At 40.3% G+C, this 26,302-nt stretch overlaps 1 protein-coding gene across 7 annotated transcripts in view; it reads left to right on the forward strand.

Annotated features, from left to right (window-relative positions):
- Nucleotides 1–21,226, forward strand: part of LOC124215144 (Regulator of eph expression) — a 125,197-nt gene extending 103,971 nt beyond the window's left edge. For all 7 annotated transcript variants that reach the window (XM_069134126.1, XM_046618175.2, XM_046618179.2 and 4 more), the window contains one exon: nucleotides 12,063–21,226. In XM_069134126.1, coding sequence (XP_068990227.1) covers nucleotides 12,063–12,134 — 72 coding nt within the window. In that variant the 3' untranslated portion in view covers nucleotides 12,135–21,226. The remainder of the gene's footprint in view (nucleotides 1–12,062) is intronic.
- Nucleotides 21,227–26,302: the final 5,076 nt, after the last annotated feature.

Here is a 26,302-nt window from a genome sequence, read left to right on the forward strand (position 1 = left end):
GCGAAGAATTCGTTCTCGTAAACCCCGGAACCTTCATAACTCACGATTAGGACATTAAAATGATGTATACTTGCGGTATAACGTTGGATTTAAACTCTACTTTCCCGCTTCTACACAAATCCTCGTACCTACGCGCATAGTTGCGTTACAAAGGAATATCCGAATACATAAATTAACGGAATTGAAATCGGACCGCAGCAATACTATACCTTAGTTCCGGAATTGAATTTAAGAAAAAACTGCGCCCCGTTTTGCGGCTCCAATACACGGGTGTATCTACACTTTTTGAAAGATTTTATGGCGTTGCTGGTGTGTATATATGTTACATATACACGTACCTAACGTGTATATATAGGTGAAAAATTTATCCGCATCGTTGTACTCCTCGCGTATATCTGTGTGTAGAAAATTACTGCCGTTGAGGAGGGGGAGATAATCACGGGCTGCAATTATCTTTGAACATTCTGTATATAATTTGCGTGCGTTAATTAAAACTGCCGACGCCCCCGCTGCCGTCGCCGTTGGCCGCTGACTTTTAGTCGAGACACTTCGCAGGCTGGAGGAGCCAGACGAGAAGAAATATCGATATCGGGAACGGGGACGGGGACAGGCGCTGAAACACGGAGAGAAAAGGGAGAGGGTGGAAAAAGGGAAGAGAGGAAGGATCAGTTTTCCAATAGAAGGGAAGACAGAGGGTGGGATTGCGTGGCGGAGGGGTTGAGCTCGGCAGGTTTCGGCCGGGCTGGGTCTCGGCCCTTAGCTTTAAGGGATGAGCCGGCGAAGGGACTCGAATAAAGGAAAAGTCGATAATTATTTTCGGATTGGTCCAGACACTTCGGTTAACCAACCAGGTATAATCTCGAGCCGGGTGGATAAAAGGAACCCGGAAAAACGAACCCCTCGTCCCTCCACCCTCCTACTGTCTTCGGCATCAATTACTAAGCCGCCTCTCGCACAGTTACTCCTGTTCTATAAGGCATACCGTATACCTGTACGCGAAACAATGCGCGAACTTTGATTATGCCCATGCATTGATCGAGCCTCTCTCTCTCTCTCTCTCTCTCTCTCTCTCTCTCTCTCTCTCTCTCTCTCTCTATCTCTGTTTTTGTCTTTTCTTACATTTGATTCATGCTTTTTCTACACGCATGTAAGTATTATGCATTGAGAGTGGAAAAAATGTTCAATTTGTAAATTCAAGGATGAAAAAGACGACTGGACGTCGGGAAATAAGGGAAAAGTTAAGTATCAACGGATGAGCAAATTTAGTGTTCAAACATCCGATTTGCGGCGAACAATTTTAGAGATGGAAATTATTACCAACAATCTGCATCCGTTGAGGAATTTCTGTGTACGGATAACGAGGTTCCACGAGTATAAGAAAAAGGAGGCAGAGTATAAGTTAAGGGGTTGAAAAATAGCTGACGCGATTTTTTTATTTTGATGGTTGAAATACGCAATCAATCTGACTTTTTTTTTTATTTCAAATCAAAGCACTCACGAAGAATAGAAAATGGGTTTTTAAACATTTTTTTTTTTCTTGTCTTCTCATATTATTTTATGAGGTTGAAAATGACTTCGAAAAAAAGGACTCCTCACGATGGACACGATGGTGGTCGTAAATATTATCTGAAACAAAGTTTGTAAAATGATTGTTAATCAGTGCGAAAGCCGCTATCTTGGTATACAGTTTTTTCTTTTCTTCAAATTCAAAATTGACCTAATGGCGGTGGTTTGGGAATAAAGTATCGAATTTATCATAGTTTTTCGACAGTTTTGCGTTGAGAAAAACATGAAAATTTCCAAGAAAATAAAGCTTCCATAGCAAGATAAAGAATGGGGTGAAAAATGTTGCGTCTAAATTTGAGACAGATAGCTTCGAAACTCTTCCTTCGAGAGTGTCCACCCTGTTGAAAAACCACGTTTCGAGAAAACCGTTTGAAAAATGTATATAAAAAATAAAAGTAAACGTTTAAAAGTTTATTTTCTGTTCTTCGTAAGTGCTTTGGTTTGACATGAAAAAAAAACAGATCGATTAGCGTATTTTAACCATTAAAATAACAAACCGCGAAAGTCAGACCCGTTACACCAAGATGATCCTTTAACATAGCGGAATTATAGTTATCAGATATAGAGTTTGCGTCATCGTTGAAACGGTCTTCTTTTCTACGTAATATCGATTAAGTACTTACATGCTTTTATTCGTTGCAATTCCCGCGACGGAATTTATCCCGTATAGAGACGTACGTACGTACATGTTGTACGGAATGACACGAAGGAACGCTTCCGTCGTGAAGAAAATTAACATCAGTCTCCTCTATCTTCGCCTCGCCCCCGAAGCCTGTTCGGTGCAGGGGATTCGTGAATGGCGGTAAAAAGCTCCCCGTAGTTCCGCGGTGGAATTGTAATACCGAAGAGAGTGAAAATCAATAAGAACGCGGCGCGTAGAGGTAGCCACGCGCGAATTTTATGCCCACCTACTTCTTCCTTCCGAGGGATTTTTCGCCCTGCAGGGCGAGAGAAAGGCCCGTTTGACGGTCGAACGGTCGCCGCCTCGCCGGAACGTGATTACACCTCGTTACGGTCTCGTCGCCTTTTTTTCCTCTCGGGAAAGGACGAGGAGAGAAGCCGGGATTCGCCGGCCATTGATCGTCCCAGGGTGCTAATATTAGCTCGGAACCGCGTGACCGTGCATCCAGAAATTTTGTCGCTTTCGGATCGGCGAATACCGCCTATGCAAATCAATACGTCAGTCCGTGCAACGCACGCGTCCGTCTCATCTCGACGCCGCCGGCAAGACGCGAAAGCTCTGTCGAGTCTAGCCCCTTAAATCAGCCGGCTTACGATTATCCCCCCAACGCGTGAGCGACCTGCTGCAGGCAATTAAATTCGAACGAAAGGAGCCCGGATGAAAATTACACGAAAATTACCAAAATCACTGCCGGATTAACCCCCCGAGCTTTTCATTCATACGCCAGACGAGGTTCGTTACCGTACCACAGTCGTAAACAACTCCGCGAATTCGGCTCTGCGGAGATTCCATGCATTCGGTTATTCCTAATACGATAATAGCGTGTTCCGAAAGTCCCGGTAATATTGTGCTTGAATTTCATCGCTTCTTGAAAGGTATCCGGATATTTTACCCGTGCTTGAAAGACAAAGCTGTAGCTACGAGCTCTGTAATAATTTGTTCATTTTGAATTTATTTCCACGTCATTGTAACCTACGATTCTATACGCGTACGCTGAGAGGAAAATTTTTCTTGCTTTTCCTCGTTTGGCTCGTTTCATAAGTAATTTGGTTCTAAAGGTCCACGGGAATCCAATCTTGGCAGGTCTGTATTAAGTCGAAGAAGCTCGCATGAATCGTCAATTTTATTCGTCCGCTGATTGGTCAGGTGTCAATTTTTAAGCTCCCCCGTTGATCTCCGATTGCAATTAGGTTCTCGATATCTGCAGTTGTGCTCTATTTCACTTTCTGAAGGTCACGTATCAATTTGAAAACTGACAATTTAACCGTGCATTGTTAATATCGTCTCCCGAGATACGACAGGACCGACAGTTTGATTGAGTTAGCTCAACGTGAACCTGAACACTTCGGATGTCATCCGTTTTGATGACTGACTTGGATAGAGATAATATCAACTAACCTTACCGACTTGAACGTATTCGCTTGCGGGTTCTAGGCCAACTTGTCAACTTGAGTGACTCGGAGCTCCGACTGTGTTCGAACTTTGGCATCCACCTGTCGAACGATCCTTGTACCCTGCACCGGGGCTTTGAAGCCGAAGAACGTTTTCCCCCCGTCTTTTCTACCTCCCGCATCTTTACCGGACCCCACCACCGCAGGCTCTTCATCCTTTTCCCCATTCTCCTCCGTTGTGCAACAGCATCCCGCATCCCCCTTATAGTTCTTTTCCCAGATCCGATCATCCTCTCTGCATGTATTATATCGTCAAGTTTTTGTACTCTCAATTTCCTTGCGGATAATGCTCTGTTACGTATTGTAGGTATGTATACCGCGGTCTTCTCTCCCTGAGAGATTTTTCTTCATAGCGAATCGCTCGCTTCGCTGCGCCTTGATACACTCTGGTATAAGGCCAATGTCATTCGGTGAATGAACTTGCACAAGTATCGCAGCTGTGTGTGTACCGTGAGTTTTTCTAACGGTGAAACGATGCGTCCGCCTGAAGCGGGCAACCGGAGTTACGTCTCAAGTTCAGGTTGAGCACCGTATCGCGCCACGGCCGTTCCGAACGTCAAATTGAATTTCACGACAGTCCTAACATGGTTTACCTCGTTATTATCGCCTTAGTTGATTGTCCGAATTCGATTTTTCATCATTTGCCAGAATTCTTAATATTCGGGTTATTTCGACCGATAATCTTTGACGTTCGGAACGGCTGTGGCGGGATACGGTGAATCGTCCTGAACACGAGTTGTAACTCCGGTTGCCTGAATCAGGCGCACGGATCATATTGCTGTTAGAAAAACTCACGGTACAAATAACGGGCGTACGGTGATATTTGACGAATATAACAATCCCAATGTTGCGAGATTATCTTTTTACATAGAAAATGTTGAATAATTTTAATCTGTGATTAAAAAACTTTCTTAGACGTATGAAAAGCACGTCGAAATCCGAAGAGTGAAAATTCGAATGAATGATGGAAATTCGATGCAACGTATGAAATGGTCCGCGTATATTTGAACAAAGCGTGATATCTGGCTGGGTGATATTGCGTCGGGGTGGAATATGCACCACGTGTTGCAGAGAGACGTCGCGACGTCATTGGAGCAGGTATCCGGGTTACGACTCGGTGATCCGTTATGCACCGCAGGCTGAACCGTCGACGGTATGAGATAGGCGTCACCTCCTGTACCTACTTAATTGTGCGGGTTCGGATGCCACGCATATTTTACCATAATCCGATTTACTCCCGGGCCGATGGGTATAACCGGAGTTGCCAAGACGCCACAGCCACCGACGCCGACGCCCCCGCCAGGCGCCTCGGCGTCAACTTTGATCGAATTAATACTTTAGTGGAGCGGACGACCGTAAAGTTTCTCCGCCCAAGGATGCCAGGGCGACATCCCCGATCCCCGATCCCCGATCCCGGGGACCCTGAATCTCTCCTGGAAAATCCGGAACCCCAGAAGCCCTTGTCGCGCTTTCATATAAAGTCAAGAATGAAACTGGCGACGTACATTGGTTGTCCAACTTTCCTGTACCTTCTTTTCCTTTTTCTCCTTCTTCGTCTTCTTCTTTTTTTTTCGCATCCTCAAATCGTCTTTCACGTATTCCATTGTACGAGGTGTGTTCAAAAAGTAAGGTGACTTTATATTTTTATGAAAAACTATTTATTTATTCATCAATATTTATGTTGTCCCCTTCAAAGTAATCCCCCTCAGATATAATACACTTGTGCCAACGCTTTTTCCAATCCTCAAAGCACTTCTGATAAGCACTTTCTGGTATAGCTTTGAGCTCTTCCAGCGATGCAGTCTTTATCTCCTCAATCGTTGCAAATCTCCGTCCTTTCATAGGTCTCTTCAGTTTTGGGAACAGGAAAAAGTCGCATGGGGCCAAATCCGGTGAATATGAGCCTTTTGAGTAAATCAGGATCATCATTGACGTCATTCAACAGCTCCTGAGCGATGCTCATGCGACGATTCTTCTGGTCAAAATTAAGCAGTTTCGGAACAAACTTCGCTGACACACGTCTCATACCCAAAACATCCGAAAAAATTTCATGGCACGAGCCAACCGATATGCCAACATCCTCAGCAACTTCTCTGATAGTGATTCGACGATTTTCGAAAACAATTTTCTTCACTGCTTCAACGTTTTCATCTGTTGTTGACGTGCTGGGGCGTCCAGAGCGAGGTTCGTCATTGGCATCTTCTCGGCCATCTTGGAAGAGCTTGTACCACTTATAAACGTTTTTTTTACTAAGAGTAGACTCACCGTATGCCACTGTCAACATTTCAAGTGTTTTGGAGCACTTAATTCCATTTTTTACACAAAATTTGATGCAAATTCTTTGATCCATTTTTCTTGATAGCAAAAAATCGCCGAGCACACCAAAATACGTCTCACCTTTGTATCTGTCAAAAACAAACTAAACATGCTATACACTTGAAACTGTGTACAGATGTTCGGGACAAGTGTACCAACATAACATAAAAAAAAATCGAAGATCGAACGGACATAGCCCGCGAAATTAGAAAAGTCACCTTACTTTTTGAACACACCTCGTACTTCGTACCTATCCCCTTCCTATTCGCCGGGGAATATCATCGCCTTTGCATCCCGCAGGATTTCGGTATATCTGTATGCCCTGCACACAGCCTACGCACATCGCACATACACTCGCAAACACACACGCACAGACACTGACTCTACTCGCTTCTCGAATTGCTTTTCGCGCTAAAAGTAAGCGTACCGAAAACTCGCTGATTGTGCGGCGTGTGGATTTTACCGATTGGCCGTCTGCTTGACTAATCAAAGGACGCCCGTTCCGACTTTTCACAAACGTCGTCCTCGACAGAAATGAGAATTACCCGGAATACGCGATGCAATCTGTACCGGCTTCTGAAACTGCGTGCTAACGGTTCGCCATGTGTTTTTTTTTTTCTGGTGGACACCATTCAACGCTGTTCGGAATATGACAATTTTTGTCGCGATCATCACGAGCTTTCATTTTACTCGGAGTACACGAAGAACAATGGCTGCAACTCCAACAATTGTACGTAAGCGATCAGGTACAAAAATTTGGATTTAGCTGCAATTTTGATACTTTGTCAGATGTACTCGAGGTATACAAATGTACCCCAAAATTAAAACTTTTAGGTTTATAAACTGCTTACGTGAAATACACTGAACAATTTTTTTTTTTCAAGCTAATTTTTGTCTTCAAATTTCTGCCACTTACTTTCATGCGGAAAATGTGATTTATATAGTAAGTATTCTTGGTGTAAAAAAAGACTGGCCTTTCTAAACGCGAGGTTCATTTGCACATAGGTATATTTTCAGCAACAGCCAGAGATACATATTTTTTCACTAAGAAAGAAGTTTGTTGTAATATTCATATCTCAGTACACTCGATAACGTATCGAAATTGCAAACAAAACGAAACTCCTGTGCCTAACCGACGATCTGCAATTGTTGGAAACGCTCCGAAACCTTCCGCTTCTTCTTTTCTTATATACTTGGTGCCGCCGTCTACCTTTTTCTGCTTTCACGTTCGTCGAGTTTCAACGCGTGTCGAAGATGAAAACACACGCGCCTCGGGTCTTCGGGTTCTCGTCTCAGCCTCCAAAACAGGAGGGTGCGTATTAGCCCCAAAGTAAGAATGGGGAATTCGAGGATGGCGTATGGATTGTTACGCCTGGCTACCTCACCCATGGTAATCGGTTATCGTCGCGACTGACTCTGTCGCTTTGCAGCAATATAAATATATCATTCACCCTGTGTGTCAGATCGCATTATCCATACGCGTTCGCCGTCTTTTTCAATCAATTTCTTCCCCCGCAATTCAAGCCGTCGAATTCGTTTGAAATCATTTAGAAATCGATAAAAAAAAAAGAAACGGTCTCGTACGTTTTGGAATAGGTCGAAAGCACTTTGAATTAATTTGAAACCGTTTGAAATTACTTTATATTCATTTTGAAACTTTTTTAAATCGATCTGAAACCATTTTAAATCGTTTGAAACCAGTTGAAATTATTTAGACATCGTTTGAAACTGTTCGAAATCGTTTGTAACTTGGTGCGTAAGTGGTTAGACCCACGGTTTAAGCTAGACGTCATCTTATGTTCGAGACACAGGGCTCAGGCTTTCAGTCGTATCCATGGTTTGCTTATCAAGCAATTTGCGTCTGGTGTCCTTTGGCAAAATCGTACCGCGGTCTAGCTCCGGCAATGTCGGTAACACGTCCCGGTCTTTTGTGCGTGGAGTGAAGTTAAATTTTCGAAAGGTGATTAAATCTTTCGCCATTTCCTTTGCCCCCGCACCGTTGCAGGGGTCGACTCTCTTGACGAAATGCTCGACCCCGGCCGTGTTTGCCGACTTAATTAGGCCGCTGCGGTCCTTCCGTCCTTCATCCTCTCCCTTCTTTCCTGCAACCCAACGTTATGTGCCTTTCCTCATCGCGTTGCGCTTCATAAAACTTCGTCATGCTGGAGAAAAAGTTTTACCATGTACGTTCTAATGCATGCATGTTGCAGAGAAGAACCGCGCGGACCAGAAATTGTTCCTCCACTGCAGGTACTTTAGAAATTCTCTTATCTTAAAACGACACCCTCTATACACCGGGAGTTCAAGAAACTTCGTTCCTGGTCGTACACATTGCGCGAATAATTACTACATTCATAAAATGACCGAAGCTTTTGAATTCCCCAAGGTCTGTAGCGCGGATCAAATCGCCGAATTTTAACCCCCGATTCAGCTTCGGTTGAATCGTTTTCAATTGACATACTCCGTGCGTACAGTCGCAGACGCTTTCCACCTTTCATCGTCCTCTCGACTTTTTTCACGCTCGCTAACGAGCATCCCAAAAGGTTGAATAGCTTGGGCTTGCAAGCGAGCTGCATCATGCATAGTCCATATACGTGTGTATGTATATATATATATACATACGTGTATATCCAACTGGACCAGCCGAAACGATGCTGTGCTTTCACAGGATGACGTTCGACGTATTTTTTTTTTTCTCCGTTTCCCCCTTCTTTTAACAAGGTAAATTTTCATCCAGGTAAGAGCAGGCATGCTGCCAATTTCATTTGTCATTACGTATAAATTGCCGTGTGACTGAGGCACGAGTGGAATTCGATCGATCGATCCCACGCAAGATGCGTGCGAAACTCTGATACTGAAAAAAGTTACGAAGATAAAGTCTGGAAGTCGGAAAAGATTTTTAACGTTCAATTTCGAAATTTTTACACACGAGCGAATTATACTTCGTGCGATGTATGTATATGTATGTATTTACTCGTATATCGCGTGTCAGTGGCGATTGACTAACTGTGGTATTATTTCCGTGGCATGCAGCACGTCAAAGGCTAATGATCGTCATTTGTTACGACTGGCTTTGCCTGACCGGTGCGATTATCAATTATACATCAAACGTCAGTACGTCAAATGAAGTACATACGGATCAACGTCAATTCGAACGGCACGTGCAAGCTCTGTTCGATTCCGCGTAAGCTTTGTGTATATGTTACATACACATGAATGGTTTTATCCGTTTTATAGAGGGAGTGAACGCGCCCTATTCATCCGCCGTAACTAATTGATTTTCACCATTTTTCACTTCCTTCGGAATGACGAATCAAAAATATTGCAATCGGCTAGTTTGAAAAAAAAAAATAAAAAAACGTATTCGAAATTTGACTGGATGGATTTGTGTCAATCGAAACGAAAGCTCGGCTACTCGGACGAAAAAAAGCTCTCTGGCGTTATGGAAACTCTTGCGTAACACCGAAGAATCGTGTGCATGCAGAAAAATAATAGTAACGTCTGCATGCAGAGGTAACCTGGATACACGTTTGAGCTTGCGGGGTGATTATTGATCACTGCACCGCACGCGTTGCCAGTGATACGCTGATTATTGTTGGTTATTAATTCACGGGCTATCGCTTCGCGTTATCGGGCTGATAATTTCCGTACGAATTCCATCGCGGCATGGAAGCACGGGTGTTGATGGAAAATATTTTTCTCACGGAGTATACGCGTTCAGAGATTGGAGAAAATATAATCTATAAGCGTATAATCGGTCATTGGTAAGTCATCGTGAGACGCGTAGTTGACGTCGGCCTCGCGTATTATTCGATGAAAGGTCGTACAAAAAATCGTCTGGACTTTTTCAGTTTCTCTCTTCTGAAATTAAAGAAGTCGTAAAAATTTTTTTCAACTCCAACTTTTTTTTCCCACCCTTGCTTGTGACAACGAAGGCTCGGCGAAGTCGCGATGCAAGAAGACGAAAAACATCCCCGCGCCGCAAACACGAACAAGGAAAGAAGCGAAGGGTGGCTGCCGCCGTTTTACCCTCGACGGGATTCCCGGAATGGTGTATTAATTAAACGCTAATGAACGGGGGTGGTGGTGGAGGGGGATACTCGAGTCATAAGACTCTATCACCAATTATCGGTCTGGCTCGTTGACGACCGATAGAGGCGCGGTGTTTTAATCAATTCAAGAACTAAAGTTGAATGAAATGCGGGAATAAAGACAATCGAAATTAACCTTATAATACACGCGGAGCTGAATGGTCGCTGTGCGCGAGTCTATTGGGTGAATTAATAAAAGGAAAGAACGGAGTCTTGATAGAAACAATGGATTTTACAAAGGCGGTCACGTGTATGTGTAATGCACGTGCAGGTATAATATTACGTATGTATGCGGGTAGTATAGCGCTGCGGGTATTTCTTCCGCCGCGATTCCTTTCATAACGAAATACGTGCGCAATGTGCATAAAACTAGTTGTGAGGGTATAAACGCGATTATAAACCCGCTGTGACGTAGCCGCGTCAGAATGGTTTGTTTAAAGAACAAATCCAATTAACTCGCAATTACATTAATTTCAAGTTCTCCTATTATTGTTGGCCAACCAAGTTGCCGACTGCCCGAAGGCGGCAAGCAGGCGGCGCTTCCTGGTGCACCAAAGTCGTCTAAGGCAATACATATTCGCTCAGTTCCACCTAACTATGCGCCTGTACAGAGGGAAATTTCTCTACCAACTCCCGCTAAGTATCCTAGGGCGTCTAAATTAATTATTCGTATTATTACTAAATTGCTGCGGCCATCCACTTCTACGACCACCTTTATTATATATACCTTCCTCTCTATAATATGTCATACAAGTGCAATTTTCTTCATCTCCGGCTAGCTCGCCGTCTCTTCTACCTTCATCGTTCTTAGATATCCCGACTTCCGCCGTGTTTGCAGATCTAATTGTTTCCCGGGAAATTACGGACAAAGATTGTCTTTTTCTTCTTTTCTTTTTACCTGAAATACCAGACTTAAATTCCTTTTCTCCGTCTCTCGCATTCTAAAAATAGAATAGAAATATTTAAAAAATCTTGTCTCACATCTCTGGAAACGTGACCTTCATCGAAAAGCCTCAGTCTCTCTATAGTCTACGTATAATACGAGAAGAAAACTGCATGAGTTTGTTTATTCTCGAACAAGTCTGGACAGTTATCCATGTTGTATACTTTACACATACGTATACATATACGAGCATACGATATAGTTACTTGTTTGTAGACGATTGCATACAATTCTTAATCCTATACAGGTAGGGCTCTCTATGTATATACATACATACATACATATATATATTCAACTCTATATAATGTTGAGCTGCAATATGCTAACGGGGCTGAGTAAAGCACGTGGGGTTGAACGACGCGCTGGGCTTTTAGCAGGATCGTGTTTCCTGCGGCTTTGTACCCCAATGGCTTTCAACAGCAGCAGCAAGCAGCAAGCAGCATTGGCTCGTCTTGCATATTTTTTCCCTTTCACCCGCCCTCGTCCTTTGCATCCCTTCCAAGTGCAAACTCTTCGTCCCTTAGCATCGCGAGCCGTTCCCTTGGTCACGACACCTTCCTTCCTTCCTTCCTTTCTTCCTTCCTTCCTTCCTTCCTTCCTTCCTTATCCCTGCAGGTTCTTTTCACTGCCTCCCGCAGGAGAAAATTCACCAACGTTTTTAAAAACCACCCTTGTTCGCGACAGACTCACAACGCAGTTATCGCGTTACGTTTACATACGTTGACGGATGTTTAGTTTACTCGTGGCAAACGAAAACCCGCACGCGCATTTATGCATAATCGATAGGTGCGTAACACGAGATACGTGCGCAATTGGAGGGGATATAAGGTTGAAGGGGATTGAGCAAACAATCGGGAAACCCGATGGGTCGTCGTATTATTATTTATTACATATATATATATATACACATATATATATGTATATATAAAATATATATTACGTTACAGTGTCGAATCTCGTCGGCAGTGCGGCCATCGGACTGATAATAAATCGATGGTATTTTTGTGTTACAGTCGAAGGCGAAGGCGATGAACGAGGAGACATCCGCCGATGAAACTAAAAACGAGACGTCGGTACCGTGCTGATGAAACTTGGCTGGGGATGCGCAACGGGGCACCAATCGGTCGCCTTTGTCCACGTGCCCCGATGGCCGTCAGATTTTCCGCGATCCCTGAGCCTTGATCCTGTCGCTCTGAAGGTTTTCAAGGTTTCACGGTTTCAGGACTCCCTCGCTTAATCTAACGCCACATGCCAGTGGCAGTCGGTGTTCTAGCTCTTTTGCTGAACGGGAGCCTCTATCTTCCGAGCTCACGCCGATCACGTCCTCGCAAACTCCGTCTGCCGCACAGCGAAGAATGCCGCGAGAACGAGGGTGAACGTCGTTGCGATGCGGGATAAACCGGAGGGGATGATACGATAAGGTCGAGGAGGAAGAGGAGGAGAATAAGAATAAGAAGGAGAAGGTGAAGGAAACGGGCGACAAAGCCGCGGAGGAGGAAGAGGATAGAAGGAGAGAAGGAAGCGAAGTCGCGCGAAGAGACGTGGAACGAGTGGGAGAATGAGAGAATTACTGAATTACTGAATTACTGAATCTGCTAAATCTCAAGAGGCACGATGGAACGGACGAAGAGGATGAAGAGAAGATGGGGAAAAAGAAATACTGCGAAAATACAAACACACGAAAAATGAAGAAACATATTATATACGTTTGATATGTATGATATATTTCTCAAAGCACCGAAACGTTGGGGAAGAAAACGAAACTGGGAATACTGTTGAATGTGGGGGAAAAGATAGACTTTTCTTTTTTGTAATTTTTTACCTGGGAACGAAAGTAGCGTATTATATAAAATGGCGGAAGCGGAAATGCACGTATGGCGAGATGTGTTAGTCAGTCGACGTGAATTGATGTGGGTCGTCGATTCGTACGGCAAACATTTTTTAAATTCAATAATAATAATAAATAATAAATAATAACAATAATATTAACGATAATGAATAGCGACATATATATTATATATATGAGTAATATGAGTTAAGTGAATAGCGTATATGTCATTAAGTAATGAACTATAAAGAATAAATATTATAAATATATGTATATGTGTATATATATATATAGATATAGATATATATATATGTACAATATATATATATATATATACATATAAATATACACACTCGCAGGCACACATGCGTATATAAAACTACATACATACATACATACATACCCACAACCACACACATATATATATATATATATATATGTAATACATGGACAAGAACAAATTGAATTATTATATGTAATTGGAATACATGAAACATATTAATCGTACGATTGCTATGTATGTACGTATATCTATATACATGTATGTATCATATTATATATTATACGGTGCATACATTTATATATATATGTATATATATATATATATATATATATATATATTTACACACGCGTGCGCGTATCTGCGCTTACAAAATACGGCGACACAATTTAATAAAGAATGAAACGCTAAACATATGTAAGAAAATTTTAATAACTACCATCGTCGGTTTCCATAATGCATAATGAAGCATGCGTCGTAGAAAGTATTATGTATGAAAATCTTAAATCCTATATTATATAACTCGAAAACAGAGAAAAGAAACTGAGAGAAGCATTAGCAAAAAAAGAAAAAAAAAAAAAAAGAAAATCTATCGCATTAGCACATCGGTACAGAAACATAAAATACAACAAAATGAAACAAACAAACGAACAAGCTGATAGATATCTTAATATGTGTATTGCAGATGCAACTAAACCAAAAGAATATTGCGATGAAAGTGAAATGGTCGTTGATATATTATTATTCGCATAATACCGAAATTGTAATACTTATCTACGTGATTGTTCGTTTTAAAAATACATGCGTATTTCTTTTTCTTTCTTTCAACCATAATAGGTACAAAAAAAAAAAATCACTCCTGCACTGTTTTTTTTTTTTTTTCGCTGAAAACTAAATGAACACGTGATAGAATATATCATTATGCTTGATATTAAATTCTGTAAAAAGACTTCGTCCCCTTGGCAAACGCGTCGACAAAGATTGCTGCCCTGCGCAAGCAAAAAATTCTTAGTTATTTCGAACTTTGAAATGTACGATTCTATTTTTTATTTTTACGTTTTATCCTCTCAGCATATTAATGGCAATCTTTCGCATTTATACTGCAGATAACGAGGAACGTAAGAGACACACTTGAATCAGCTCAGTCGGTATATCGCCTATTCGAAAGCCGGACAGTTTTATTTTCGGGCCTCAAATCGCACGAGGAAAAATCTGAAAAATTCGCTTGGTATATTTTTTGCTAAACAATGTCTTTTTGTTTGCTTTTTTATTTATTTATTTTTTTTTTCTTTTCCTTCCGAATCGACGCGCGTTATTTATAATTATTCTATCACCCGTTACACATTATTCGACATTAAAATTAAACCGTGAATATTTACTTGCCTTATGCTCAATCGAGCAGGATTTTTCATCCTTTGTTTCTTTATTTGCATGATTAAAGAATTGCGAAGAGACAAGTCGAAATTATTGTAATCGAATGTATTGAAAACGATCTTCTATGCTTCCTTCGCCGGAATGAAAGGTCAAAAAAGAGAAAGAGGGAACGAGGAGGAGGGAGCGATAAAAGGATGGAGAGAGGGGAAACATCTTACTCGACAACTGCGAATCTGTTACCATTTACCACGAAGAAGAAAACAGAAAGATACTGTCCGCTGTACACTCGCAGTCCGTAAAAATATTTTCGATGGCCAGGCTTGTGCACGTAACGCCAATTAAAAGGTTAATAAACTATCGTAAGAGTGTTAACAGTAAGAGGTAATAACATAGCGCTATACACTCGTCGTCGTCGTCGTCGTCGTCGTTGTCGTTGTCGTTGTCGTTGTTCTTCTTCTCGTCTGTATTATAAATTCGTCGTCTATATGTATGCACCTTTATATTACATGCGTACTGGTAATACACGTAACAAACGGGCGAATCATAAAAAATTAATTGTATTGGAAATTAATTGTAAACGAAATTTTCGAACGTATAAAGTTTCATGTCCGCTCATGAGTATTCAAGCCCGCGAGTCATTCTCACATTATAAACGTCAGCAGCGTGCGGGGCACATGAGTGCGTACATTTGCATATATATTTTATTATACAATATGTATGATAACGACGATAATAATGATAATAATTATTATAGATAGATAACCTCGTTGTAATGATAATATTATTAACAACAATAACAATAATACTGATAATAGTAATTGTAGCGATGATAATAGTAATAGTGCTTCGTCGTCAGACGAGATTCCGTTTAATCAATCGCAACAGAACGAAACACTTCAACTACGCTTTTGATGTCGATATTATATTATACGTACCGGTAGGACTAGGGTTGTAGGTACGTACCTATGAGTAAAGCTTAAGGTTACATGGTGTTCGCGCGATCGATCCTTGTATAGTTAGGTATACTTATTTTTTTATTTATTTTTATTTTTCTGCGTTATCGCGTGACGCGCACCTCGATCGCTTCAAACATCAAGATCGAAAGTTGATGGAAGATTGCTCATCTCCAATGAATCTGCACAGAACGTTTTTCAATTTGTAAGATAAATTCTCGCGGTTGCTTTCAAGAACTTCGCAACAACCTGCGATAACGGGGCTGAACGTTTATTGGCACTTGCTTCAATGAGAGGATGTAATAACTATCGTGAAACAGGAAGGAGATACGATGCCCGTGTCGTTTGAATCGTTTATTTGCCTCTAACGGTGAGATTCGATCCTGAAAGAGTTCGCTCCCAAACATGGTACATTTCTATCTTATTCTTAAAGTGAAAAATTTTTAAATCAGAGTATTATTTTCTCACGGATATTCTTTTACAATATTAACGTGCTTTCGTATAGAATCTCTTATTCCGAGAAAAAAGAAGTCTTGTATCAATTAAAATCCGAACTTTGATGTCTGCTGTAATTTTCGCAGTAATATTGTCGTACATCTTTACACGATCATTGCGAATTGTTCAATAATTTTTTAAAACACGCTTTAAACACAGACAAAGCACTGATTGTAACCGAACAGACGCAATCAGTGTCAGTCTTCGTTTTAAACATTATTTCCATAATCAGAAATAATTTGAAAAAAATCTTGCAATAAGACACTTTATCTAATTCTTATGCACTGTCATGTTTTCTGGAACTATAAATTTAGCAATGAATGCAACTGAATCAAAGCTCACTTGACTAAAATTAATTCCACGCATATTTGTAATATTTTATTTTTGTTCGCGTCAGATCTAAATATCGAGAAAGAGAAGCAGCGTTTGTATTTGGATATGATTTTGCATATTATATTAATATGTACAATGAATAAATGCACAGAAACTGCTGAAACTTCTTTTCAAATACGAGGTTTGTTAAAGTAAATTTTTTGCCGGTTAATGATCTTACAACACGAATTAGTCGAACCTGATTCGACAACATTTGATTTACTCCAAATATTCGAAGCAACAACTTGAAGAACAGCGTAACAACGCAGTTTAGAAAACTTATTTCTGTGCATGGATTCATTCTACAAACAAAGTCTCATGCCGGATTGATCGGAAAGTGAGAAAATTCACCCTCACAAGAGATAGATGAAGAATTTATAACAAATCAGTAAGATATAATTGTCCAGGCCAACCAGACAACAGAGAAATTTTTTTTTTCAGATAGAGTAATCGATTTCATCGTAAGTGACGATTTTACGTACGCGGTGAAAAGTATGCGTTTTTTTTTTTTTTTTTTTTTTTTTCGCCACTATTAGCCTCAGCATTCTTCCGTTGCGGTTTTTACGTATTCCGCTTCCTAATACGAGCGCTGGTTAAATAAATAATTCAACAGAGTTGCCCGTTCGCCAGAGATTTAGTACTTTGCAGGGACGTACTTGAAATTACATACCATTAAATGCATTTAAACTTGGCTGAATAATTTCCTCAAGGGTTGACCCCGCCCTTCGGTAACCGCGAGTTAATCCTATAGTATTACGATCATGTACCTATATGTAAATACATCTGTGTCTATAAGCTGTAGTAAACGTGATGAAATTCTCAATTTGTGAAAATACACCGCTATACCGGGTGAAATATTTATCTTTTCCCTTTTAATTTTCCTTCTTGCCTAGTGTACTTTCGTTTTCATTTTTATTCGCGAATTTTTGCACAGCATGCATCCAATTTAAAAATGTACATATATATAACGCATATATATACCATATATAACCGAATCCTGTCCCCGGAGTAACGATATAGATCGTAGCGTGTAGAAATTGCGAGTGAATAAAAGGCATACTTGATGTATTAAACGAAGGAAAAGATTGAAAATGGCGAGGAAATTAATTAAGGTACGTAGCGAAGGTGAGAGAGATCTTAGGAGAAAGATAAAAAAGAATAAATATGTTTTGTACCGTAGATATGGATTTACAATATTTTTGTCCTAATTTTCCAACCGTGTAATGGATATAAAAGAAAAGAGAGAAGAATAAAAAAAAAAAAAAAAAATTACTATTCCTTATAATATCGAGTCTTTACTGACTGTGACTAGACATGGACTCTAGGGCACAACCAGTCTCATCACCCACTGTGATAAGGCTAATAATTTTTAGATTTTTCTAATTAATATTCTGAATACCTAATAGCCGGACGGCCGGCCGGCTGGCTGCTCGGCCAGTTTCATTGACTGTGACCCTGCACGATCGGTCCCCCCCCCCCCCCTCCCGTAAGGATATTCCAAAGGTGTGTAAATCAATGAAATTTGTAAACGACGACCCGACCCCGCTTCTACTATATACACTGACTCGCGCGTCACGCGTTGCTTGCGGCTCTACGTGACCACCGATGCTGCTGATACCGATGCAACTACTGATACTTGTCCGTTTATACTATACATATAACATACATTTACCCCTAACGATATGCATGTATAAAAGATTCCGTAGGTATTAATAACTAAAGTGATAAATCGTCGTTGTACCGATAATAGATTATACTCTACTTATATACGGTTTAATAAGCGGTGTAATTAATAATTAAGGTGAAAACTAAGGAAGGAATATTCGGGGACAAAATATATACCCCAGACCCAGCCTCTGTGACCCAACCCCCGCCCCTTATAACATAGATATAAATTACACCCTCGATATTCCCTTTTATGTGATGTCTAAATCGTCTACGTGTCCTTACACCAATACGTATTTATGCATGTTTACCTAAGCACATACCGAGTCATCGTTTATTCGTACGATTCGTCGCGTAACGCGTGCATTATCGCAACACAGGGTATATGTTGGCAACGAAGCGGTATTGAAAAAAATTTTACACACGGAGATCAATTATTTATAAGTGTACGGCTACTCCGGTACTTGATTCTAATTGCGTTGATTCTGTGCGAAATATCAAACGCCGGCGTGTATAATATGCGCGGATTAACGAAGCGAACGAAGCATAGAAGCGTTAGCAAATACGCACGAAGTGAGCGAGTCGTGTTTATGATACCTATAACAGCAACGAATCAATGGTAATGCGGAATTCTGAATATCGGTTTGAACCAAAGTCTGATTTACTGGTGTAATACTGTTTAGTTTTCATCACGACCGTTTCGATTTCACGTGTATAACGTGTCGAATACTTCCTTTTTCTTTCATTTTCAATAAATTTCAATCCACTTCAACGAATAATCATGATAATTCTAATAGCCACGAGAAGGAAATAGAGGAGGGGAAAAAAGCATTTTTAACCGCGAGGCAACATCACGTCCCCGTATTGATCCTGTTCCTCGATTCGTTTGCGTACACACTTCACTTCACACCGGTATATACACTTATAATATATACATATATATATATATGTATATGCATATGTATAATTATATTATATATACAGTAAATCTGCAACGTTGTAATGAGTAATATTTATCGTGGATAACAATGATAATATTATTATCGATTGATAATGAATAAATGAAGATTAATTGTAATAATGATAAACGATACACAAAACATTGAATAATAATGAGTAATAGGGATAAATATAATCACGTGAATAAGGATAAACAGTCGATGATGCTGAATGGTGCTGATGATGGTAACGACGACGATGGCGATGGCAATGATGATCGTGATGATGATAAAATTTGTCATTAACAATAAGACAAACTGCGGCGAGATTTTTAAATGAAAAAATATTGTGAGGTCACGTACGTTGTATAACGCGAATTTTATAATATCTTTACTCCGATGATGCGCACTCGAACGCTTCTACGAGTTTTTACAAAGTGAATAAGTCACGAAAGAAAAAGAAAATTGAAAAAAGGTATACACACACACTCACGCATACACTCACTCAGTTATAAACACGGAAGGTTTTCGTTTTTTTTTTTTTCCTTTTTGCCACCGCCTCCCGTTTCCTTCACTCTCGTTCTGTTTGTTGTCAGTCTCTCTTCAACTTTCTCCCTTGTGAATATCTGTAAATTATTATTACTGTAATACCTTTGCTTAATTTAGTATGTGTGATCGTTTGAGAACAAAGGAACAAAGAAAAATGGGATTTCTTGTGTGTAATATACAATATTGTAATTTTTCATAAAGTCTATAATATTATATTATTAATTGTATAACTTGCGTAGTCGAATGAAATATCAATAGTTTGGTATAACTGCCGTTATCCATAAATACTGTAATTTATATTTAATTTGAAGCCGAGATGAGTACAGCTGGCAGCAAAGTACTCGAGTAAAGTTATAAATAATAATATTTAAGTAATAATAAATAACAAAGCAAATTATATTTAAATAAGATTGGAAAAAAAAAAAACCAAGAAAACGACAACGAAATCAAATTTAACCAAAAAGACAAAGAAATAAAATGACGGCGCAAAAGTTGGTGACTTCCTTTCTTTCTCTTCGAAATTTCGCAAATAATAATCCTAGGCAAGAAGTATATTGTACGAGTATATTTTGAAGCTAGCTGTACCGATGTTTGCAAAACTCTATAATATCTACTCAACTATCTACCTATCTGTTGTCTTTGTTACGGGTGATAATATGTGTTGACCCTTCTTCTATAAATATACGAATAGTGAAAAGAAATATTCGCCACTGTCCTCCGCGAGAAAAACTGCCTCATGTATAATTAGATATGAGAAAGAAAACAAATTTGATAATAAGAACTGAGGAGCGCTGCAGATTCTATTCGAATGTAATTAATTTTTCGTTCAAAGTGAAGAAATAAGAGAGAATATTTATGCGCACGTGAATAGTTTTCAATTTTCACAATTATCCCGGGTTCATCGCGCGCTTTTGTACAAAGCCAATATGGGACAATATACCTGTACAATTATTATCATACAGTATGATCGCCGATAGAGTATGATTACGCGGTCTAATCATACGTCTATCAATCCGAATCCGTTTGATTGAATAACCCGCAATAATTTCCGAATTCAGTCTCGATAGTCTGCAGCGGTTTATATCGTCTCCAAGCTCTTGTCGTAACTCTCGACGAAAAATTCAACTCGCCCCACTTATCCGTTGAATTTTATGAAACGATGAAGAAGAACCGAAGAAATTAACGAATGAAAGGAAAAAGAACTAGTGAAAATAAAAGGAGAGAATAAATATAAAAATATACAAAAAGATTAAAAAAAAAAATTAAAAATATGGACCACTGTACACGAAATATACATACCTGCATTCTTATATACTTACAATACGTACTTACTAAGGGTATGAGTGCATCACTGGATATATTGTGCAAGCTGCAGACACCCCCGTACTATTTTACTACTATTAACTAATTACTATTACAGCTACAACACTACTATACTAACTACTCTATTTACCTAAAATTAAAATAACATTACTTCACATACCTACTGTGTAATTCTCACCACTGATTTTTGAGCGACGAGTCATTATAATTGTATACACGCATAGCAATAGGTAAGGCAATAGTTTTAAACGATATACCGACCCCGATTTAACGACGCAACTTTAACGGTTCGTTTAAAATTACCGAACGGAAATTAAAAAAAAAAAAAAAAATTAACACGAAACCGAAACCCCAATCTAATGTAACAATAATTTCATTCATCCTGATCACGTCACGCTGACACCCCATACTTCCGACGACCTGTATAATTATATATGTCGCATTATCCTGTGTACCGATCCTGTCGCCAGTCTATTCAGTCCGCCAGTGAATGTACATAATAACAATTAACATTGATGCCATCACTCTGTTGTAGTACTGACATAAAGAATAAACGTTACATACTGATCGAATCTGACATCGATGAGTCCTTGTTTTCTGGAATATAAAACATGTGATGGACTCGCTATTAATTATTTCGCCGGTTTGGTAGCAGGCAGTTTCTCTCGCAATCGGTAAAGTGACGAAAAATCATTATCCTCCACCTCTAGCCAACTTGTTCGCAAGCTGTTTCACCACGCGATCTTTTCCATGCTGAGCTAACGAACATGCCAAAAAGCGAGAGTCGCCACTTGCTACCATCCCTGATTTTGCCTCCTCTCCCCGCAAGCTGTTCCTAATTCCACGTCGTCTCCGGACTGACTGATCGGTGACTCGAACTCTGTGAATTCATGTACGAAATATTGTGATGTACAAAGAAAGCCTGAATGGATATTTCCAATTTTTCGGAGATTTATTTCACCGTCGAGAAAGCCAGACTCAAAGGGCGAAGTAGTAGCGCTCAATTATTAGTCAGACTTGTGGCCCCCAATCTCACGCATGTACAGGTATACCTACATACATAATATGTATATTGACAAAGTTTCGCGGATAGCTCTGTGAATTTATCATCAGCCCAGAGTGACGGCTTTGTATTAGTAAATCAACGAATGTTGACTGTTTTGAGCTTCGAAACAAACAAGCTCGTAAAAGCCAGTACGAGGAAGGAGAACCCATGGCTATCTTTCTCGTTCCGATTCGCTGAATCTTCTTCCATCAACCTTCGGGTATAACAGTTACCCTCAGTTCACAGACTGAGGCCACCCGGTTCGACTAAGTGGATCCGGCGACGCGACGTCAGATTTTGCCGGGCGAAATAAGAGGATGAAAATGACAACTGTGCGGGCGGGTGTAGTTTTTCTGGTAAAAATTGACAGCGATTTTTCACTGAATTACGTGGAAATTTGAAATCGTCACTTTCCGGAGCACCGTCGAGTCCGCCAGCATTACTGGAAATAGAAGATCCGAAACAATCCAACCTACTTGTGTGAAATTGCTCGATGATCGAAAATTCAGACCCTCGGGACGAGCGTAGCGCGATATTGACCCTTCGAAAGCACTCGGCACGGACCTGGATATATAGATCCGCGTGATTCGCGGTATTCGAAACTGTTCGAGCACCAGGGTTGTAAAAACGGCGGTAAGTCGGTGTGCGTGTGAATACGTGCAGGCGATGGATGAGCGGCGAGTCAGTGTAATGTTGTATGCACAGAGGAAAAGTGCAGAAACAGCGAGTGGCAGGGGAGGGCCGGCAGTGCGGTACAGAAAAAGCAGACTACCTTTAATTTATAACTCGATTGTTAGTGACTTTGATCGAGTGTTATTGCCATCATCCTGCCATTTCGCCTCCACCTCGGGCATCCGGGGAACGAGTGTTCGCCGATCGCCAATCGGTATATACGTAATACCCACCTACTTGCCATTTCGGGTCGGTTGTAAAAACCTGCGAAGCCTCCCGAGAGCCGAACGAGTCGCAGGTTGTGTGGTATCGGGGCATATTTCTGCATCGATACGAGTTTTCGAATACCGAATCGCGTGTAAGGCGTACCTATCACCGATACTTCGTCGCTGCGAATACAAGCTTGTGGATATAGAGAAAGAAACGAAGCGTGTTCAAGAGTCCAACGTAAGTCGAAGGGTATGGCAAACATGTTTCCGGCGAACGAGATACGACGGTAACGGAGAGCGGAAACGGTTTTTCTTATTTTTTTTTTTTCTTTTTTTTTTTCTTTGTTTTTGTTTCTTTCCCTCTTTTGTTCTCCTTTTTTCAACCCTTGTTTCCACCGTCAAGCTGTATGCTTTGCGAAAAATCTTTCCCTTCTTTTCGCACTTCGGCCCAAAAACTTGTTGTTTACTCGGTTCGCAAACCATTTCCCAGAACTGTTAAATCGGTTTATATCCATTAGTAGAATATAGCGGTTCACCGTACCGATACTTTTTAACGACTTCTTACGATCGGCCGCTGCAGATTTAGTACTCGTTATACTCTCAGAAATTAAGTAATTTCATTCGCGGCGCAAACGACTCGCTGTATAAAAGAGCTGCAAGAAGCGTATAATCTCTAATTGCAATTCTGTTCGAAACGAAGAAGGCTACGAAGAAGACTATAAATGAGATCGGGTATCGAAACTCGGCTGGTTTACGCCTCCTAGCATAATCTCTGTATCATTTACCTCTGCTATTTATACGAGCATCCATTACGCGCGGGGCGAGCGCAGGGCATCCTATCTTTGGCATGAAATCCCACGTTTCAATCACTCGGAGAGTCTACACCACGGTTCTTGCTCGTTTTGCTTGAAATCAACCGAGGTGCAACTCCGTCCGGAAGATTGAACAACTCCCGCAGGGCAAAGCTCTCTTCTCCGCCTTGGTCATGTTTGTATTCAATTTTATACACTCGGCTGAGGATCGAGATAGAAAGATGTCCAGAGATAAGGGCGCGCTATGCAGAGGCGGCATTATCGCAACGGTGGATACAATGCTTTACAAACTGCAATGTTTATCAACGATGCTCACACACGTACCGTATCTTGCAGCCTCCTATAGTAAAACGACCCATTTTCTTTCATTTAAGATATGGATCACACCTACTGTTTCCACTTACGCATGCTACACGTACATGCGGTATGTGTATAAAGCGCGATGAACTCGAGGATTATTTACACGCATGTCTCAGGTAGAATATATTTTTATGTATTTATACAAAGGTAACTGCGATGGTTGCAAAATTATCAAATGAATAATTCTAACATTATTTCAGAAGACAGAGGTGAACAAGTAGGCACATGATACGATTAAGAGCGATGAATGAATAGAACAGAAATCAAGGTAAGTGATTCGTTGGAATATCAAATTTCGAAAGTGAAAATTAGTGTGTTGATCTTGTTTTTATGATTTTGGTTTGTAGCTCTTGTGCAAGTCAAAGTTTTCGAGAACTTCCCTGTACATGATTTCGTTGGTGACTGGGTAGAACGTATAATAACGAAGTTGCCAGAAGAAGACATTCATGTTGTGGAATAGGGAATGCTATAATGGAGGGGAATGACAGGATAGCTTAAAACAAATCAAATGTATTTTTTGCGAATCGGTTAAAAATTTAAAAATTAAAATATCACCTTATCACACTTATTTATTAGGATTCTGAAGAAAATAAAGCCTTGTAAATTTACGATATTATTATAATCCCAGTCGGGGACTTGATGTATTATCAGGATGGTTCCTGAAATTGACTGAATTCTTTTATTTTTTATTACAACTTTAATGAGAAGGGTATCAGGAGTGATTTTAACCAATCAGAGCACAATTAGGGAGGCAGTGCATTCTTCATTACCAGTACCGGAATCTGAAAATAAACGCTTCTAATAATGAAATTCTTTTTACCTGTAACAAGAAAAACATCGTACAAAAGCACTGTAACCTTCTACTTTTGAAGCTTGTCTGTGTAATACGGAAAAGCAGAGACATGGAATTTGCTACACGCCTGAAACAAGCAAAAGCAAGGGTTTATTTTTGTTTTTGCAGGGACCCATACGGAATTTGAAGATGTTCAAATTGAATAACGATGTTACGTTCTGCAGTGTTCTAGACTCTTACTTCTTTTACCTGACTATTCAATCTTACAACTTTACATTTTGTTAAACATGAGTCACAGCCAAAATCGTAGAAATTTCTCCGTATTGCCTTAGCACATAGTCCTACGCGTTCCTGGGAATCCAATTAGTCAAGAAAGGGGCATACAAATTTATTCCCAGACGAACGATTTATTGCTCAGTAAACAAGTAAAGCTAACCCCTTTGGATTTCCGGTGGAAATTTGATCGACTTTCCATAATGCTGGTTACGTATGACTCTCAGTTGAAATTGAGTGAATCGATGAAATCTTAGCGTACGATTATACCTGGTATCAGGAGAACATTTAAATCCAGGAAGTCGTTCGAAAACAGAGACTGAATGATGGATTGCTTGTGACGTCGATGCTGTACACCTGGATACATGCCTGCTTGCTTGACGGAGCATGCGATCTCTGGCCTACATACCGCTTCTACTTAAAATGAAAGAAATCGGAGAAACTTTAGGATAAAATTAATCCTAGTACCAGGAGCACATCTGAGCCGAAGAGGTCGCTTGAAAATAGGGATTGATCGATCGAGTCATTGAGCCGTTTATTCTGTGTGCCAAAATGCATGTCAGCTTGCTTGAGAGTCCGAAAGTGACATCACCCAAAATTTTTTCTCTCTTGACGTCATTGATCTACAGTAATCGTAACGACCAAAATCAGCTAGCCGAATTCCACAGTCTGGAAACAACCGCGCGGTAGAGCGGATGGATGAGAATCGCGATCCGCAGATTTCGAGTACCGGGTTCTTTATCTCCTGGATACTGCGCTCCAGGTCCGCTACCTGATGAAACTCGACTTCCAGAACAAGCGCTCCGTAGTTCTGGCTGTCCAGGTCCTTGACCCGATGACTTTTGACCTTCCGGGCTAATTTTCAAGTTTTCAAGTTTGATTATTGAAAACGTCATGTTTTGTACTATCAAACTAATATGCATGCTTTAGATAACATTTTGAATCGGAAAAAAAACCGAACGACCAGGATCAACAAATTGCAATTGGTGAGTAGTTGGCAAAAAATCCAATGTCTAACATTAGTTTTCGTGGTTCTAAAATCCACGCTGATTTTAAATCACATACAGTCGGAGGTAAACAATCATTTTATCGTACCACGCATGGAAAAGTCGGAGCTGAAAAGCTTAGAAATCGTTTCTCATTTTCTCAACAGTTAATCTTGTAGTATTCGAATTCTTGTTTTTAACTTCTGCAAGTTTCAATCAGTGTAGAAAGGAATTTATAACCCGCAGCATCTCGCGCAAAAATTTGAATCTCCGTCCATGCCATTACGTTTCTGTTACGATTGTTGGCGACGTATGCCAATACATAG

The sequence above is a fragment of the Neodiprion pinetum genome, chromosome 3 (assembly GCF_021155775.2).
Source record: "Neodiprion pinetum isolate iyNeoPine1 chromosome 3, iyNeoPine1.2, whole genome shotgun sequence".
NCBI lineage: Eukaryota > Metazoa > Arthropoda > Insecta > Hymenoptera > Diprionidae > Neodiprion > Neodiprion pinetum.